Raw genomic sequence first — 17,885 nt, forward strand, 5'->3', positions numbered from 1 at the left:
GGAGGTTTTGCGCTGAAGTTCCCCTAGGAGAGGAGGTGCAGACAAACCACTGAATGTCTGCATTGTACTGGCAAATGAGCGAGAACAAAATGGGAGGGAATACGTGGGGAAAAAAGAGAAGGAGACAGAGGGAGGGAGGAGAGGGACTGTTGCCATTGTGTGCTCCCTAATCTTGTTAATGGTTTTGAAGGCCCTGGCAGGCAAACAAATGTTGTTTTGTGAGATGGATAGCATATTTTTTCCTCCAGACTTGATTCTCTCCAAGCAGCCAGGGGCATACCATCCTCCTCCAATATGAGAATAACTGGTGGGGGCCATCAATTTGGATTCAATTTGAAGCTGAAAGCTCAAATCTTCGGATCGATTTACCAGGCGTGTATGTGGTGTATTGGCGCAAAGATGAACTTTATCAGTTTTCATTACGTTCCATTTATACACATTGTATTTACACACTTGACAAAAGAGGATGACAGCCCTCTCTGGAGCTGGTTTCCTATTTTCACCTGATTGCACCCAGAGAAGCCAAGCAAAGCAGAACAGAAAGCTTGCCAGGTGCACAAACATCAGGTGAATGCAATAAAATCAACACCTGTACAATGTAATGTAATTCAGTGCTATTGCACGCCAGTAGCCAGGCAATTGCGAAACTGGTTAAAGATCGATTGGAGGCTATGGAACAAACATATTAAATTGGATTCTGAGTTTTTTAAGCAGTTGTTTTTCTATTTACTTGACATATATTTTGTTCAACTTTATTATATTGTAAACACTGAGAGTAAAGCAGTAAAGTCTTTAGAGAGAGTTATGTGGTTGGTTCTAGACTCATTCAGATCAGCTGATTACATGATTGGCCTTTTGCGGTTATTGTAAAAAGAAGCAGGATGAACTAATAATTCATCATCTTGTGATGACACTTTATTTGTGTCATTTGACAGTCCCATGCTTATATGTTCTTACTCTATGCATATGATTACTTCCAAATGTTGTATTTATTCATTTAATATTGAACTTAGGGCTTCCGTACTTTCTGCTGCATTCTGTTAATGTGTAATCTAGCGTTTTATGCTACCAGCTAACAGTAAGGATAATAGCATAGGGGACAAAACACAAGATAAACATTGCAATATTTGTTTATGCGCATGATCTACAGCCTGTAAAGCCATAAACTGTCAAATGTCATATCACTCAGTCACTGTAGGGCAGGTTTACAGGTTTATTGCAGCTATATAACGATTTTAAACTGTATACTTAAATTTCCTTGAAACCCAATTAAAAATAAGGCTTGGTCTTAAGGTCTTAATGGTTCCTATTTTAACATGTTCTCATTAGATATTGTTATTTATCTGCAAGCATATACACATTTTACCACCTGCCGAATTTTGAAAAATCGGGGCATAGATACGGGACCTCTGGGGGGCCATTAACTTAACATAATCTCAAGTCACATCACTTTGTGTCCTTATAAACAAAAAGAAGCAAATGAACACAAAAGTGTAGTAATGTGGAATTTAAGCCTTTAAAAGAGGGGGAAACAGCACACATGCATAAACACTACAGTTCAGGTTACACTTCTGAGGCTCAAATATCCACCTTCAAAAGTTCACATCCCCCACTGGTCAGAATGATAAGCTGCAGGCTGTAGTAGCACTGAAATCAGCAAATCCCTCACACACACACAAGTGCGTAAAATCCCCTCCTGGTCACAGCCCTCCTCAGCGCCCGCAAATGACAACTTAACACTGGTGGTCATCAGTCTTGACACTGAGCCATCTGCACCACACAGGGTTATTTAGGGGGTCTGTTGCTCAATTCCCACACTGCCATCTGTGAGTGAGCAGCGCTAACAGGCACAGATCACATCCCATCCTGCTCATTAATAGTAAAACCCAAGGCAAACTGAGAGCAGAAAGTTTTGAAATAATCTCTAAAGAGTCGTCCACATGTGCTATCTTTTAATTAACTCACTTTCTGGGTGCCCGGTTTCATTTTGACCTTATCTGCGCACCCCCTGGCCTCACTCTGTCGCATATTGAAAGAGATAAACCAACTTCTTCTCTGCTGTGGGGTATAGGTAGGCAAATCAGTGCCAACTGCTTGCTGACATTCAAATTCTTTGTGTCATCCTCTTTTGGCTGGCAAATCATATCCCCGCCAATCGCTCCCTCTTCTCCCTCCTGCCTCTCAGCCTCTCTAATGCTATCTCTCCAACGCTCAGTCTTCTGTTAAAGAAGGAGGAGAGGGTGTAGGGATCAGCCAGGCCTTTGCAGCAAGCTTATAAATCAGAGTCCCGGGATGATGGCGAAGGCAGGAGCGAGGAGAGAAAGTGGGAATAAGAACAATAACCACAATGGCAAGAGATTGGAGAACAGATGAATTGGACAATAAGCCTTTGGGCTCAAGCAGAAGGTCAAGCGCTTTGTGAAACTGAAAGGATGTGGAAATGGAGGGACACAGACAGAGTGGGATGCTGAAGGAAATCAGAGAAGGTTTAGTAGAGGAAAGATGGGAAATTCTGCTGTCAGAGGAAGGTAGTTTGGGGAAAAAGGATGTCCTCGTCTTCGAAGTTCAATGCCCATTTCATCAATATTTTCAAAGATCCTGCTGGCAAACTGGAACACCCATGATTATACTGTTTACAGAAAAAAAATCCCTGCATTTCACCTTCTACAACTTCAAACAACTGAAGAAATGATGGATTGCACTTCACAAATCTGCCCAAAAAAAAAAAAGCAAAAGAGCTGTTTTTTGTTTTCCCCCAGCTCTAGTGACAACCTGGGAAGCTTGAATCTCCCCAAAGGAAGCAACAGATGGACTCAATGAAAGGCACAATGACAAATGGTGAGACACGTCAGCAGCAAATTGTTGTATATTATAGAAGGAGACACCAGGCTTCCCTCCTCTCCTTCACTTGTTCTGTCTTTATCCAATCTCATCTCTGGTTCACAGACCTGCCTGTCTGCCAGCCGGTCGTTCTGCAGGGAGGGGATGGAGCAGTAATCTGGGCACTAAGGATTAGGATAGCAGCCTGGTCAGGAGAAATATCCCCTTTTGGTCTCAATCTGGCATGATGGCCATCACCGTAACGACAGGGAATAAGCCAGAGGAAAGGAGGTTGACGTTACATGAGATTGACCCCGAAAAGATAGTTCAATTAAAGTGAGCAAAAACCCCAGTCACATAGTGCTTGGCATGCTACTTCTGCCGGAGAGATGCAACTAAAGCAGTGCTTCATCAAAAATGGGTTTTCAGCTCCTTGCTGCTTTTATTAATCGGATTGGCTGATGAAAGATCCCCATAGTTTGATAAAAGTGAGCGCAAAAGACTACAGAGTTAGAGTTTAGAAGGCAAGAAAAAAAAATCATTACACATTTCACAATAACAAGAACTGTCGTAGGGCAAAATTCATGACTAAGCTTGTGTGAAAACTGGCAGCACAATATCTAAAGTTCATGTCAGTCACAGAAAGAAAATACAGACTTAAGCTACTGGGCCTTCTGCCCCGCACAGGACCACAAAATTAAGTTGCACGTAGACCACGTCCAAGTTGTTAAAGCCTGTCGGTTTATAAACCATAAAAAGCATTCTACATTAGCATAATAATTTGAGGACAACATGGAATTCATTTTACCCCGAGGGAGGAACATAAAAGAAAGAGAAACACTAAAAAAAAACGCAGGCAAACCAACAATCTAATAATGTAATGCAATAACATGCAAGTTTATAGTAGTAAAGTGATTAAAGTGAGATTATTTGCAACTGCAATTTGATAGAGTGGTTTGCTACCCCAAGGAGGTTTATGATGAGGACGACAGCTCGCTGAAGCACTACACATGATCCATCCACACAAATCACAGTTTGCATCACAGACAGTTAGAAACTATGACCCAAATCACATCCAGGCAGGCAGTTACACGCAACATGATGTGTCTGACTGTCCTATGTGTTGGTTAGAAGGATCATTCTGTTTTTTAAAAATTTAAACAGCTCTGTGTTGTTTGGGTTATTGTGTTTCAAATCAGAGCTAAAACAACTGGTTGATAAATGGATTAGTTGTATAGGCATCATCACTGGTATCGCTTATGAAAGGATTTAAGGTGAAATATAGTGAAGTGACTTTGTATTTTATGTCTGCACTTCACTTTCACACAAGTGGGCCATCACGATAAGAGAAGGTATAATAATATGTTAATTCCATGACAGCAGAGACTTGATGTTCTCTGCAATTAGGTGGAAAAATATGTGCATAAATTTGTTATGGCCTCAGCCAAAATGAGGTGGAAAATATCATCATGTCAGAGAACTACAAAAATGTCTAATTAGCTGACAAACTGAAAATTAACATTAAAAACATTTTTTGAACTGAATAATCATTCAGCATTTTTAAGTAAAAAGTCAGCGCAGTTCAAGTTGAACTTATGAGGCTGGAAGTCTTAAGTGATAGGTATCGAATATCTAAGCACTGATCACAATATTTTTAATTTTTAGACATAGCCCAAATGATGAACAGAAACAAAAAGAATAGGAAAAATACACAATCATAACCATTAATGTAAATAGTCATACGTTTTATCTGTAGTTGAGATAATGTGCCTAAATTGTTTGATTACTTGAGTGTCATGTTTCTTGCCCGGTCACCTTTCATTGTACCAAAGTTTCCAAATCTCAACAGCGAAATACTATCATGAACTATAGCTATATGGAAAAAAAGTCAGCATAATTTTTTGCAACCTTTTGTCCTCCACTGGCCAGGTTAACTTTCGGAGAAATTACAAATTAGGTGCAGATTCCACTACTCTCTCAACTCCCAAGAGAGGGAAAATTCTAAGCGATCTATGCAAATGCACAGCACTCCACACGCAAGACCGTCAAAGACATAACTCTTCTTTTATTTTATGCAAATTGTCTAACCATTCCCATCTCAAAGTCATTGTGTAAAAAGACTTGCATAAAATGTACCGCCATGTGCAAGTGAGCCCGCTTATGACTGCTGCATTCACTGATGTGATCAGTAGCACTAAAAGGCAGAAAAAAAGAGGTTTATTACCCATTACATGTAAATGGGGGGATGTCAGAAAAAGAAATATTACATCACAAGCATACAAAATGCAAATAAATTTATTTTTTTACACACATACACACACACACACCATGCATCGTCTCACTAACATGGAGTTGAGAAACAGTTTAATGTATTCCAGTGCACCAAAAGGGCACACACACATACATACATACACAATCTTTGAAGTGTCCCCATGGGCGCTGGTCCTGCAGTGCTATTAATTGTACAGTCTTATCTGAGTGGCCCAGGCCTGCCATGGGGAGCTGGGTGAAGGTGGTGGTGGTGGGGGGATAAGAGAGAGGGTGTCTTAGATCAGCTCTCACCCCGGGGGGAGACTCCCTGGAGAGCAAGATGTGTCGCAGGAGCTCTACACAGATGCATGCATTCGCTCTGTCACACATCTTTTACCGGCATCTCTGGCCATGTCCAAGCTAGCAGCTAACAAGACAAGCCATTACTATCAAGGCTGGGACATACTGTACCACACAGGAGATAATGTCAACTGGTGTGCACAGGAGATGGTTAACAATGGCTAAGATACACAATCACTATGGAGACAAGGGGGAAAAAGGCAGCTCCTGCGAGTGGCAGCTAAACGCAATGCAAATAAGACCTTCATTGTGTTATCTTTGGTAGCCGTTCAGCATTTATGAATGGGAAAACATGCTATGTGATCCAATAAATTTATATTGCTTTCCTTTGAGTTATTGTAGTTATTAATCAATCAACTGCAGTGGAATCGAAGAGAAGCCCGGCTGTCTGTGACACTTTTACGATGTGCATCATTGTGGGCATTTGTTTACTTAGCTTGGGAGGATATGTTGCAGCTGAATTAAATAAGACTGGCGAGGTAACAGAAATGCTCAGTGCTCTTGCACAAAGCTGTAATGCATGCGTGCTAGTACACACACATACGCGCACATGCACACTCACACGAGCACACACACAAACACACACACACTAATCACCTTGGCAAGCAGGCCTTGCTGTTACTTAAAACCCTCAGATCATCTCTGACTGGACTTAAAGTGTGTGTGTAATGCCGTACCACTTTGGTGGGGGTGCGTGCGTGCGTGCGTGCGTGCGTGTCCGTAATGCTATCTGCGCCTGATGTTTGGGAAGCAGATCTAGCGGATAGAGTGTTTCACTGATTACAGGGCAGCCAGGCCCTCTTCCCATCCCCTCACACTCCCTGTCGGCCAAAAGTTCAATTACAGACTAGATGTATAAACAGGCTGGGCATGTTAATAAAAAAAGAAATAAAATACCGGAGAAAAACAGACACTCTGGCCTGAATATGAGACAAAAGGAAGGACAGAAGGAAAAAACTGGGAGTAGGGTCGGATCGATTGCCTGGCTCATTCGCAAAGCAGCCAGCTTAGGCTGAGTTGAAGTGAGGTGAATCAGGTTATAATGAAACCTGAGCACCTCAAGAAAGGAGGACTGAGTCATGTTCATTCAGGCATTTCTTAAATCAATAGATCTAAGTCAGTCTTGGATAAATATTGATCTCCCTACTTATTTGGGCTTACAAGGTCAAACTGACACAATGAAATGCTTCCTCAAATCAAGGCAGGGCAAATACCTTCCAAACTGCAGACTTTCTTTTATGTTGATGATTCTTCTCACATCTAAGATCAACCACACCCTTCTGGTGTTCCTAATAAGTTCTCTTCATGTGCATGGCATGTCTTTTTCCCTTACTCAGAGCTCATCCCACAGTCCTCATCTTCAAAAAGTTTTCGTTGGGTCTAAGAGGAGAATTCAAGTTGGTTTGAAGAATTATCTTCATTCATATTCAATGCAATTAAGCTTTGTCTCAACGGGTTCCTCGGAATTAGTATCTCAGACAAATCTGTTTAAAATCTGATTAGAAGTGTGTAAGAAAAACAGTTCCAACTTGTGCCCACTTAATTTGTCCAGACATGATGGAAGGACTCTTGGTTTCCTTAGTTATAGTCACCATGGATACAGAGACTGCTCTCAACCCAGGGGAATAGCCTGTTCTAACCTCCCTCTGTCATCAGTGTGGCAACCTGAGGCAACACTATTATCCAAGTCACCTGGGAGCAGGAATTTCATCATCAGGTTAGTTTGCGTTGGAAAGGAAACTGGATGGTGTGTGTGTGTGGATGTGTGCCCTGTATCTCACTGGACAAACATGTTTTTCTGTGCCTAAAATTTTAATAATGACCAGCTCGATCAATAAGGGCCTGCTAAACTTGGCCTGACCTCACTGGTATCCAGCCGGGTGTAGTGGTGTACCAAAATACAAAAATACACAGATGGAGCTCTGATTGCTTGTGGACACACACACAGACACACACACAGAGGATATGCTCAGTGATTACTTTATGAACTGTGGCTACTCAGATCTGAAATTACACAAATCTGTTTAGAATCTCGCCCAAAAATATGTTAACAAGTGCTGTTTTAGCTTGGAGGGAAAGATGTTTGAATATCTTGCATCACAAAATATTTTTGTAAACACGAATGTTGTGTGATTCTGCTGTGAAAAAAATTCTATGATTTAATTTTTTCTTGGTGCAGGACACAGTTTGGTCCTCATCTCTAAACTGCCGTGCTTGACTTCCCCCACCTGGAAAACATGGGCCCTTTGCGGTTATTTGCATCAAGTTACGTCATCTTTCCTCAGCATGCCATGACACAAAATCATAACCCACAACACTCACAAGACAAAAAAAAGATTCAGCATCTACAGCAACAGAATCTTCCATCTACTATTATACGTGCCCAATGGGAAATGATCACAACATATCATTCACATTTTTTCACCTGCATCAGACACATCAGCTAGAAAACCAGAAAATACACAACCTCGTTTCATTTTTCATATTTTTCTTAATGTATTCACAAGCATCACTTTCATAGGTCAAATGAAGCTAAATGCCACGTTCTTCTGTCTAATGCCAAATTCCATTTAGAAAACACTGCAGCTAAGCTTATACAAACCTGAAGCCTTGTATCCACCTTCACAATGATATAAAAAGAATATTTTACGACTGAGCGTGGGTTAATTAGTGTTAGTCAGGGCCCTGGGGGTGCTGATGTGCGTTTATATCTGAAATCGGTTACAAGCACCACCTCCAGACATAGCTAGTAGGTGAACTGACAGCATGGCCAGTATTTCCAAAAGAAAAATCAGTCATTCACATGCAGGTTTATTCTTTACTGGGGATTTTCCTGAGGGTAATTACAGTGAGCATGATTAGTTACAAAAAGGAAATGAGCCTATGTTTCCTTATTTGCTGGTATTCTACATGTTTTACTGTTATTTCTTCCCATTTTAGCAACAAAAAAATCTCTTATTCTTGAGTAAATGCAACCCCAGGTGCCAAAAGTTCCTAAATGCAGGAAAAACCTTGTTTACCATTGTCTGGCATTTGTTTCCATTTTCCTATTTCAGCTTGAATTTCATTAGAAATTAAATGATGTTATTAATACTTTAGGTATGTCGCTGTCTCTTCAATCATAGGGGATTTTCTACACAATGGCTTCCTATCACCACCAACACGAAAGCACAAACACACACATAAATTGCGCCGTACAATCGCAGGAAGTCCACCTCTAATGCAAACGCCAACAGGAACCAGATCCAAAAATAGCAGGGAACAGTCAAAAATGCAGTCCACTTTCTGACGCAAATCTCCATTGCTCCCAATCACACACATCACACTCTCAGAGCTTGGCATTTGAAACAAGTGTTCCAATTTCACAGTTGGACTCTGAGCGCACTTGTCATCTACAACTGATGGCGTGTCGCTTGACTTGAAGAGGTACTAGCTTCATAAGCCCTCTGATCTGTGAATCTCGAGTCGAGGGCACGCAGCACATCAATAACACACTGCATGGATGACACGAATTTTCAGAAAAAAAAGACGACAAAAAGAAGACAGGAAAAGTGACAAATTATTGCAGTGAAGACAGCAAAAAAAGCACAGTGAAAGGGAGAAAAGGGTGAGAGGAATGAAGGGGAATAATACAGAGTGGCCTAATTATAGTCCAAGTACCAGGCACCTGGGGAAGGCTCTACTGCTATGGCAACCCTGAACACACAAGGCGATGGAGTGGAGACATGGGAAGAGAGAAGTGAAGCGATGAGCTCATTGCTGCAAGTGAAGGAATATAACCCTCTAAAACGAGAACCCTTGAGGGTTTTTATGTGTGTTGACAGAGATGGTGACACAAGCTTCATCATTAGGAAGAAACTTTCTCAAAAGATTTCCCATCTTAAAAATAATGAGTAAGCAACCTCTTTCTGAGGCACAGCAGCTTCTTAGTGCATGTCTATTTAATGAAAATAAAATAAGTGCTGAAAAGATGAAAATGTGAGAACGATGGAAACTAGTTGAGGCGAGGAAGAGGGCACAGAGAAGCCAGCTCCTCCGCAGTTCCAGTAAATATGTCTATGGTTAGCTTGGAAGAATTGGCTTATTAAAATGGAAAGACTGTATTTGTGAAAATTTCAAGTTTGGATTTGTCACATTAAACCACTGGGATAAAATAGAGATTTTTAAATCAAAAGCATGCAAATCTTCTTGTATTTCAAAATGCAGTTCATAGACCAAAAGTCAAGCATTAATGTGAAAATATCAAGGGATATGTTTCTAATACTACCACTTGTGTTCACTGTTTACTTATGTTATTTTTTTTGCACTTTTGAAAGCTTTCTGACCTTTTGACTTGGAACATCAACAGCATCTGGCATGTGTCTGGAATTGCAGTGGCCAGAGAGAAGTATTTGTATTAGAAGCACATGTTGTTTCTGAACTATTGCTAAAAATTGTATGTTTTTGGAAGAACTTCAACTTTGTAAATTGGAATCTAAATACAACAGTGTCAAATGTATGGCAGCCAGGCACATGTAACAGAATTTTCAGACTGCTGGTGTGGTTGATACCATAGGATTTAGATCTATGGTTAGACAGAACCTATTTTTTGTTATTTCAGCCCTGCATGGGCAGTTGATATGCAGACAGAACAGGAAGCAGGCAAGCAGAAGTTGAATAAAGAGAGCATACTGATACGTAACAAAGGGAATGTCGTAACTATACATCACACATCTAAATAGAGAGCCTTTTTCTAACCCACTTTGCTCAATACCTTCTGGGACAGAAGTACTAAATGTGCTATATACCACTCTGATTTCATGAACCTGAGTTTGTGGAGCCGCTTCATATCTGCCTTGATACACTCAACCCAAAATCAAAATCAAAACTCCCCAAGCCCAGCAGGGCTTCTATCAGGGTTTAGAGGTAAGCTGGTCTTCTAAAAAGCTGGTCTTCTTCTGGTTTATTTCTGTTTTAGAATCCAACAGAGGACACAAGCAGTGTGTTGAATTAAGTTAAACGTGTCCAGTTGGATCTGATGAACAGGAGTGTAACTCTACATGTATTTGTACCAATTTTTTTTTATATGGGTCTTCCAGTTCTGTTAGTGTTTTTGTGTGTGTGCAGAACTCAATGTGAGACTCCATGTCTCCTACCCAGCAACTTCAACAAAGGACCACATGTTGTTAGTTCAGCCCATGTGGACAGCGCAGCCTTGTAGTTAAGGCAAACACAAAACAACCAGAGCCTGAAGACCCTCCACTATCATTAAAGTCTGCTGCTTGGGAACACTACAGTTTCTCAGTTAGCTACAATGACAATCAAGAGGTTGATCCGTTGAAAGCTGTGTGCCTAATTATTCAACTGCAGTTGGGTACTGCTAAATTGAGAGTGAACATCAATGGTGTCACAAAAAAAGTGAGTGCTGTACAAACCCAACTCCTCGTGGCATTTAAGCAGCCACTTGCTAACAAGTCAGACCAAACTAAAACCACAGCTAAAGCCATAGATATTTTTATAGTCATGAATGTAAGACCATGCTTTCTTGTCAAGAACACAAATATTAGACAAATGCTGAAAGTCATCAAGCTCCATCACAGAGTTCCCCCTCTTCCTTATTTCAGCCAGCAAGTCATAGCAGCCCTTTATAAACACGCTACAGTTTTTTTTAGAAATGACATAGCCATAGTCTGTTCTGTAAACTAGTTTTAATAAGAAAAATAGAAAAAAATAAGCAGTTTAATGTTGCTGTAGCAAAAACCGTGACCTTAAATCCGAGGTATATGGCGAACCTTGATTTCTGTGTATCATTTCATCAATTACTTAGATAATATAGTATAACCATTGCAGCACCATGCACTAGACACATGATTTATACACCCACTCATCCATCATACACTGATAATGTTGCATTCGTGTGACCAAATCCCTGATTAAAACTTGATTGTACCGGCCTTGGTCAGATTGTCACACTCGAGGGTCACATCTCAGTGGAAGGTCAGTCACATCCAACACACCACAGCCGTCACTGTGACACGTGGCACTTTTGATGGAGCTGTGACGGCAAAAGCACTGCAGCTTTGATGCCTTGATGAGCAGCATGCTGTAAGTGTAAGTGTGTGTGAATACTGTGTGTGTTGCTTTCTCCCTGATGAACTGAAAGCTGGAGGTACTCAGTGCTGCTGCCGAGTAATTGCACAGGTCAGGGCGACTTGTTTCTCAGCTTATTATTCAGATTCTGTACCAACAGCTGCTTACTCAGCAGTGAAATGAGGAGTGTGTCTTCATGGCGCACTGCTGATATTTACAGATGGAAATAACAGTCGAATGATGATGAATAGTGCTGCCTAGTGGGAGATTCGCTCTCATATGAGAAGTGGGAGGGAGAATGTTCCCTGAAGGGTGCCAGACAATAAAATACACGTTTGACATATTAGAGCTAATTACAAGCCACTCACAAACAAGAGGTGGGCAAAATGAAGAGAAACTCTTCCGAAAACTGAGTTGTAGGCTCACATTTGAGAGTCCTTAAATAATTTTGTACACAAGATGTTTAATTCACATTATGTCTTGAAAATGAAGATGGCATGACATGATGTAGTGATCAAATACCAGGTTAGTGCAACCAGGCTGTTGCTCAACACAACAGAAAACCATGTAGAAACATGTCAGCATCTCTCTGCACTCGTTACCTCTTCGTGACGATCAGTGAATCAGGTTCTAGACCCAATTTTGATCCTGAAACTGGCCGGAAAAACTTCAAATAGTAGTAGCCGATGTACCTGCAAGCTCTGTACAATTACCAGCATTTAAGACCCTATCTGCACTGTGCTGCTAGCAGAACAGTATGAGACTTTATCTAGACCTTCACTGTAAACTAGAGTTTTTCTCTTGAGAGGACCAGCTTCTTAAGCTCATTACTTACAGAATCTAATCAAACCTTTTCATTTATCCACAGTATCTCATTCTGATGCCAGGCTGGACTGCACAAAGCAGGCCTTTGAGCTATCCACGGGCCTCTAACCACTGAAATCAGCACAACCAGATTCCTGCCATGCTTTGAAAGGGGAGGTGGGGGCAGGGGTGCTAACTTTCAGTAAAAAAAAAAAAAACAAGAAAAAAAAATAAGAACACTATGAGCACAAGGAGACGGCTCATGTCTATGAGAATATCAAGAGACAAAAAAGAAAAGTATGACAAGTATGGCTAAAGATGAAGGGACAGGTGAGACCTCTGTCAATGATTGATTTACAGGGGAAACCTGGAGTTTCATTAGGTGGACAGAGAACAGATGTTATGGACAGGCCGCTCCAAAACACAGCAGGCACATAAGCATCATCCCCATTTCCAGGTTCCATGACAACAGAAACAACAGTATCAAAAGGTCAGGAATTCTTTTCTCCAGGACAGACACAGGGGGTACAGGGGGAACATTAGTAGCACTGCAGTGTCATTGTTGTTGTTGACACAACCGAGATAGACAATGTCCTGTTTGCATAAGGACTTTCATAACCAGCTCTGGTTGGACATTAAGGATTAAAAGAGGAAACCAGGATGGGGGGAAAATTTGATCAAAAACTGTCCTGTCACATTACAAAGAGGGCATCCAGTCATATGAAAATATTTATTAGAACAGAATAGAAATGCTTTATTGATCCCGAAAGGGAAATTCTGCTGTTTAGAGGCGTGACAAAAGACAGGCACAGGATGACAACCTAATATCACCACAGTGACTGGTGAAACTTGAAAGAACAAAGGAAAAATTATATTATGCACATTACATATCTGTGTGCATGTTTGTTGTTGTAATAGTATCACTGCAGCTACTGGTTATTTATGATTGTAAATTTTTTTTTTTTTTTTTTTTAAACAAAAAATCTGTTTGGTCAAAATGTCAAACAAACTGTAAAAAGGCCAGTATGTTTCACAGTTTGCATGATTTACTCAAATTATTCCACTAGACAATTTAGTACTATACTATCTATTTGCAGGGATAAACATCCCTGCAAATAGATACTATGGTCACTATGGCTGCAATGATTATTTTCCTTATTGATTAATCTACTAATTGTTTCTTATCACAAATACTCATAGCCCAATATGAGTTTTAAAGTGTTGCTTTACTATCGTAGATGATTATGAAAGGATAAGAAACGATTCACATATCAGAAGATGGAAACACGTATTTTTGCTTGAAAAATTATTAATAAAATACTGCTGTAGCTTTTCTGTCAACACTTGAAATCCTTGGTTGAGCACAAAGTTCACGCTCATTCTCTGAGGGTTGTCAAAAGGCCTTCTGCGAAATACAAACTAAAATCGAAGCACAGGCCAAGCAGATGAAAAGGAGTAGAATAAAAAGGAAAAAGGAAAGCAAGACCAGACACATTATTGTCCAGAAAATTTCGCCTTCAAAGAACTGAAACTGCAGTGTGAGCAGCAGAGAAGGTGCCAGAGAGAAACACTGGCAGTGCCAATAGGCATAATGGCATTAAGACTCACTAATAAGGGGAGAGGACTGGTCCGCCCCAGGCTGAAAGACTGCAGTATGCACACAAACAGACTGCCTGCACCCATCCAAGAGCCATTTCCCAAGGATTTACAAATACACAAAGGCTGGCATCCAACTCCCACGCTCCACACCGCGGCCTGCGTGTACAGGGCGGGCCCGTCAGGAAAAGCCGCTTCCTCAAGCTGTGTGCTTAGAAGTGTGTGTGTTTGCATGGACCACTCATGACGGCGATAAACAAGCCCTTTCAAGATCAAAAACGTGCAACATCTCATCTTCAAGTCTGATTTAATCTTGCTTAAATAATTTCTAGAAATCTGAACAGCCTGTTCCATGGCATTTCATCACTTCTGACTTTGATGCTTATAATGTAAACACTGGACTCAAACCGCAAGGATTGCCTGAAGTGACAAAGCCAATGCTTTGCTTTATGAGGGGAGCACACTATTCATTCCAAGCCAACTGATTTTAGACTACGTGGAAGAAACAATAAGCCTCTGCTGCCATATTTCACCACATTCATCTTAAGAAAACACTCCAAATCTGACCCGAAATGGGGGGAAGAAAGAAAGCCAAAGCTGAGTCTAGTACCCTTCAATTGGCATGATTGATAAATTTATCATGTAACCAAACTACAGCGGCTACAACCAGAGATGCCACAGATAACACTAAACTGCAGCTGCTCCTCAACCACAATTGAATGTCCGGTGTTGGCGTTGCTATTTGTGGTTACAGGAATGTGTAATTTTTCTCACAACAAGGCCACGCTGCAAACAAAAATCCACATCTGTAGCATCACATTGCTCTTTCAAACACGTTTAAAATGGAGTGTGGACTGTTTTGGGGGATTTTCCAGAAACAAATTCAGCAGCTTGAGTTAATAAAAAGGGGAAATGAAGCAACTAATGCTTCATAACATTAAAAATTACACAACTTAGAGTGATGACATGTCATGCCAGCAAATGCACTAGAAGCATATGAAATCACCCACATCCCAGTGACACATTAGCATTGAGATCTAGTAAACGCCGTGTTAAAAATAGATATTTTTTGCAGTGTACGTTCACAAAGCGATATTCTTGGCAAAGACGCTTGCAAAAATGCATGAGCAGTGATTATCTCAACCGAGCTCCGTAGCAGAAATATTTTCGATGTGACTGTTATCACATTAAAGTCTACGTTGGATTAGTAGAAAAGCATGAAAAAGGCAACAAAGCTCCTGTTGGCTTCCCAGTTTTCCCGACCCCTCGATAAATGCTGCAGTGCACCGCCGCCATCTTACTTCTCTATTCTCTCCCATCTGACTGAAATATGTGGAGGGCGTTAATGATGTTTGTTTTCCGAAGATACTGTCGTCTTAACGAGTTCATTCGTTTAGTTTAGCAGATTTCAGGCGACGAGGCTTTATTACGAGAGAACAAGATGTCTTATTGACTTATTTCCATTCCCAAAACACGCCCACTCCCTTAAAATTAGCCCTCGGGATGTGGAAAATGAGACAATACGTTTTTCATTTGATTCACCGTCATTACTTTAACGACACTAAATATGTCCAAATCACCTGTTAACAAATAAAACGCGTTTTCCTAACAGCGTAGGATTTTTTGCAGCATTACAGGAGGTAAATAATTTGTTGGCAACTTGCTTAAATCACAGGAAAGCAAGTTTTTTTCCAGCGGTTTCACCACAAAGAAGAAGGAAACAAAGTGGGAGCAGCTCTAAATCAAAGGTGTCCCATTCTCTCCATTGTCACATAGTCCCAATAAATCAGATTTAAGCTGGGCTTTGCTTGAGAAAATGCAACACAGAGGGTCGGGGCAGGGGTATTTAAATGTTCTGTGTATGTGTTTCCATTAATTACTAGTTAACAATGAGAAATACTAACAAAATGACCCACTAGTTACACAAAATTAACGTTACAACAGCGAGCAGACCGGTTCAGAAGTGCACACATTTAGCGTCAAGCTAGCTACGTTTACTACACGACACCTCCGGTTAAGACATTCACTATAAAACCACAGACTAACAATTTTCACCTTTTGTTCCATTTACACACCCCGGAGGACGTTAATAATAACATACGTACTCATGAATAACATAATTTTGCTTATACACAAGTTTTCTCCGTGTAACTACATTAACGGTTACCGTTAAATTTAACGTAATGCAAAATACCCCACCCCACAGCGGATTTAAATGCCAAATTACACATAGTCGCTGTTTAAAACACAGTAGGTACAATATAACTACTAAATTTGGCTACTTAATTTGCCTGGTTTTTAATGCTAATACATGAAAATAACAATAACAGTCGCTGCTTTAGCGCTGAAGGTGCAGCGGCGCTAGCTAACTCCAGCTAGCTTGACTCAGCTGACAGCAACAATATGGTGGCAAATGCAACAAATTCCCGCACGAAAACGCATTTCTTTTCCCGTCTCTCTCTTACCTCTACGGCCAGAGCCGAAGCCACCGCGGCCAGCAGCAGTAAAGCCACTCGGTCCCCCATGTCGTTCCGCTGACACGACGCTCCGGAGGGCAGCGTTTTCGACGAACGGTTGCGAACGTTTGGCGAGGAAAAAAAATACGGAACGTGTTCTCGGCGCCGGCGACTCCCGTTGTCTGATGGAGAGAGATACCGAGGCTGCACAGCTGCTCAGCGCCGGATCACCTGACCACGGCTTAGCGCGCGCGCGCGCGCGCGCACGCACGCACACACACACACACACACACACACACACACACACACACACACACACACACACACACACACACGTTATCTTCCTAATGCATACGACGTTTTACTGTTTTTTTTTTTAACTCACGTGCACGTCCGTTTAATTTCTTTCCAGGGGCGCAACCAAAAAATGTTTCATGGGGGGGGCACTGAAAATCTTTCATAGTGATTACATCAAAATTGTGGGAGAAATTTAAGAAATTTATTATGCAGTTACAAATTTCCTAATTATTTATTACGGAAACAAACACATTAATAAAAAATTACTGCATATCACTAAAATGTCAACTAAATAACCGTCTGAATTTAATAACAACCCCCTTCTAATTAGCTAAACAGTAATAAAATGAGCTTATTCAACAATTGTTTGTTCTTTTTATTAAGTTGAGATAATCATAACAGATATTTCTTTTTTGGCAATATATCAAATTTTATATGGAAAATAATTAATTATGTCTGTGTCCGCGAAATCACTTTCAACTAAGTTCCCCATTACAAAAACACCTCTCAAAGAAGTGTGTTAATTCCAGATCACATGACCTGCTCCACATTTTCTCGTTTTTGTCATTTTGTGTCTCAGTTTTGTCGTTTCCTGTCTCGTTTTTGTCATTTTATGTCTCGGTTTTGTCGTTTGCCGTCTTGTTTTTGTCATTTTGTGTCTCTTTTTTGTAATTTTGTGTCTTGTTTTTGTCGTTTTGTGTCTCATTTTTGGCATTTTGTGTCTTGGTTTTGTCGTTTTGCGTATTAGTTTTGTTGTTTTCTGTCTCGTTTTTGTAATTTTGTGTCTTGTTTTGTCATTTTGTGTCTCGGTTTTTAATTTTAAAAAATGACTGGATATCAGTAAAATGTCACCTAAATAACAGTCCCAGTTTAATAACAACCACCTTTTAATTAGCTAAACAATAATAAAATGAGCTTATTCAAAAATTGTTTTGTGTTCTTTTTATTCAGTTGAGATAATTCTGACAGATATTTCTTTTTTTAGCAATATATCAAATTTTTTATAGAAAATAACAATAATAACATGATAACATAACCGGGATGATGCGTCACCACCTCTCACAGATCATGGTTCAATGTGGATAATTCTCTCATTTTTTATTAAAAATGCATGTGAAAACTTTTTTTTAAATGTACATTGCAAAGACCTACATATAAAATACAATAGTTTTACATGATGTTGATTTTTTTCAAAATTTTATTTTTCATTTTGAAATTTTTTTCTTATTATGG

At 40.3% G+C, this 17,885-nt stretch overlaps 1 protein-coding gene across 2 annotated transcripts in view; it reads right to left on the bottom strand.

Annotated features, from left to right (window-relative positions):
• Nucleotides 1-16,562, bottom strand: part of appa (amyloid beta (A4) precursor protein a) — a 36,571-nt gene extending 20,009 nt beyond the window's left edge. Inside the window, exon 1 of one of the 2 annotated variants that reach the window (XM_023280539.3) lies at nt 16,365-16,562. In XM_023280539.3, coding sequence (XP_023136307.1) covers nt 16,365-16,424 — 60 coding nt within the window. In that variant the 5' untranslated portion in view covers nt 16,425-16,562. The remainder of the gene's footprint in view (nt 1-16,364) is intronic. The other variant, XM_023280540.3, reaches the window with a different exon arrangement.
• Between the last annotated feature and the right edge of the window lie 1,323 nt (nt 16,563-17,885).

The sequence above is a fragment of the Amphiprion ocellaris genome, chromosome 24 (assembly GCF_022539595.1).
Source record: "Amphiprion ocellaris isolate individual 3 ecotype Okinawa chromosome 24, ASM2253959v1, whole genome shotgun sequence".
Taxonomy (NCBI): Eukaryota; Metazoa; Chordata; class Actinopteri; family Pomacentridae; genus Amphiprion; species Amphiprion ocellaris.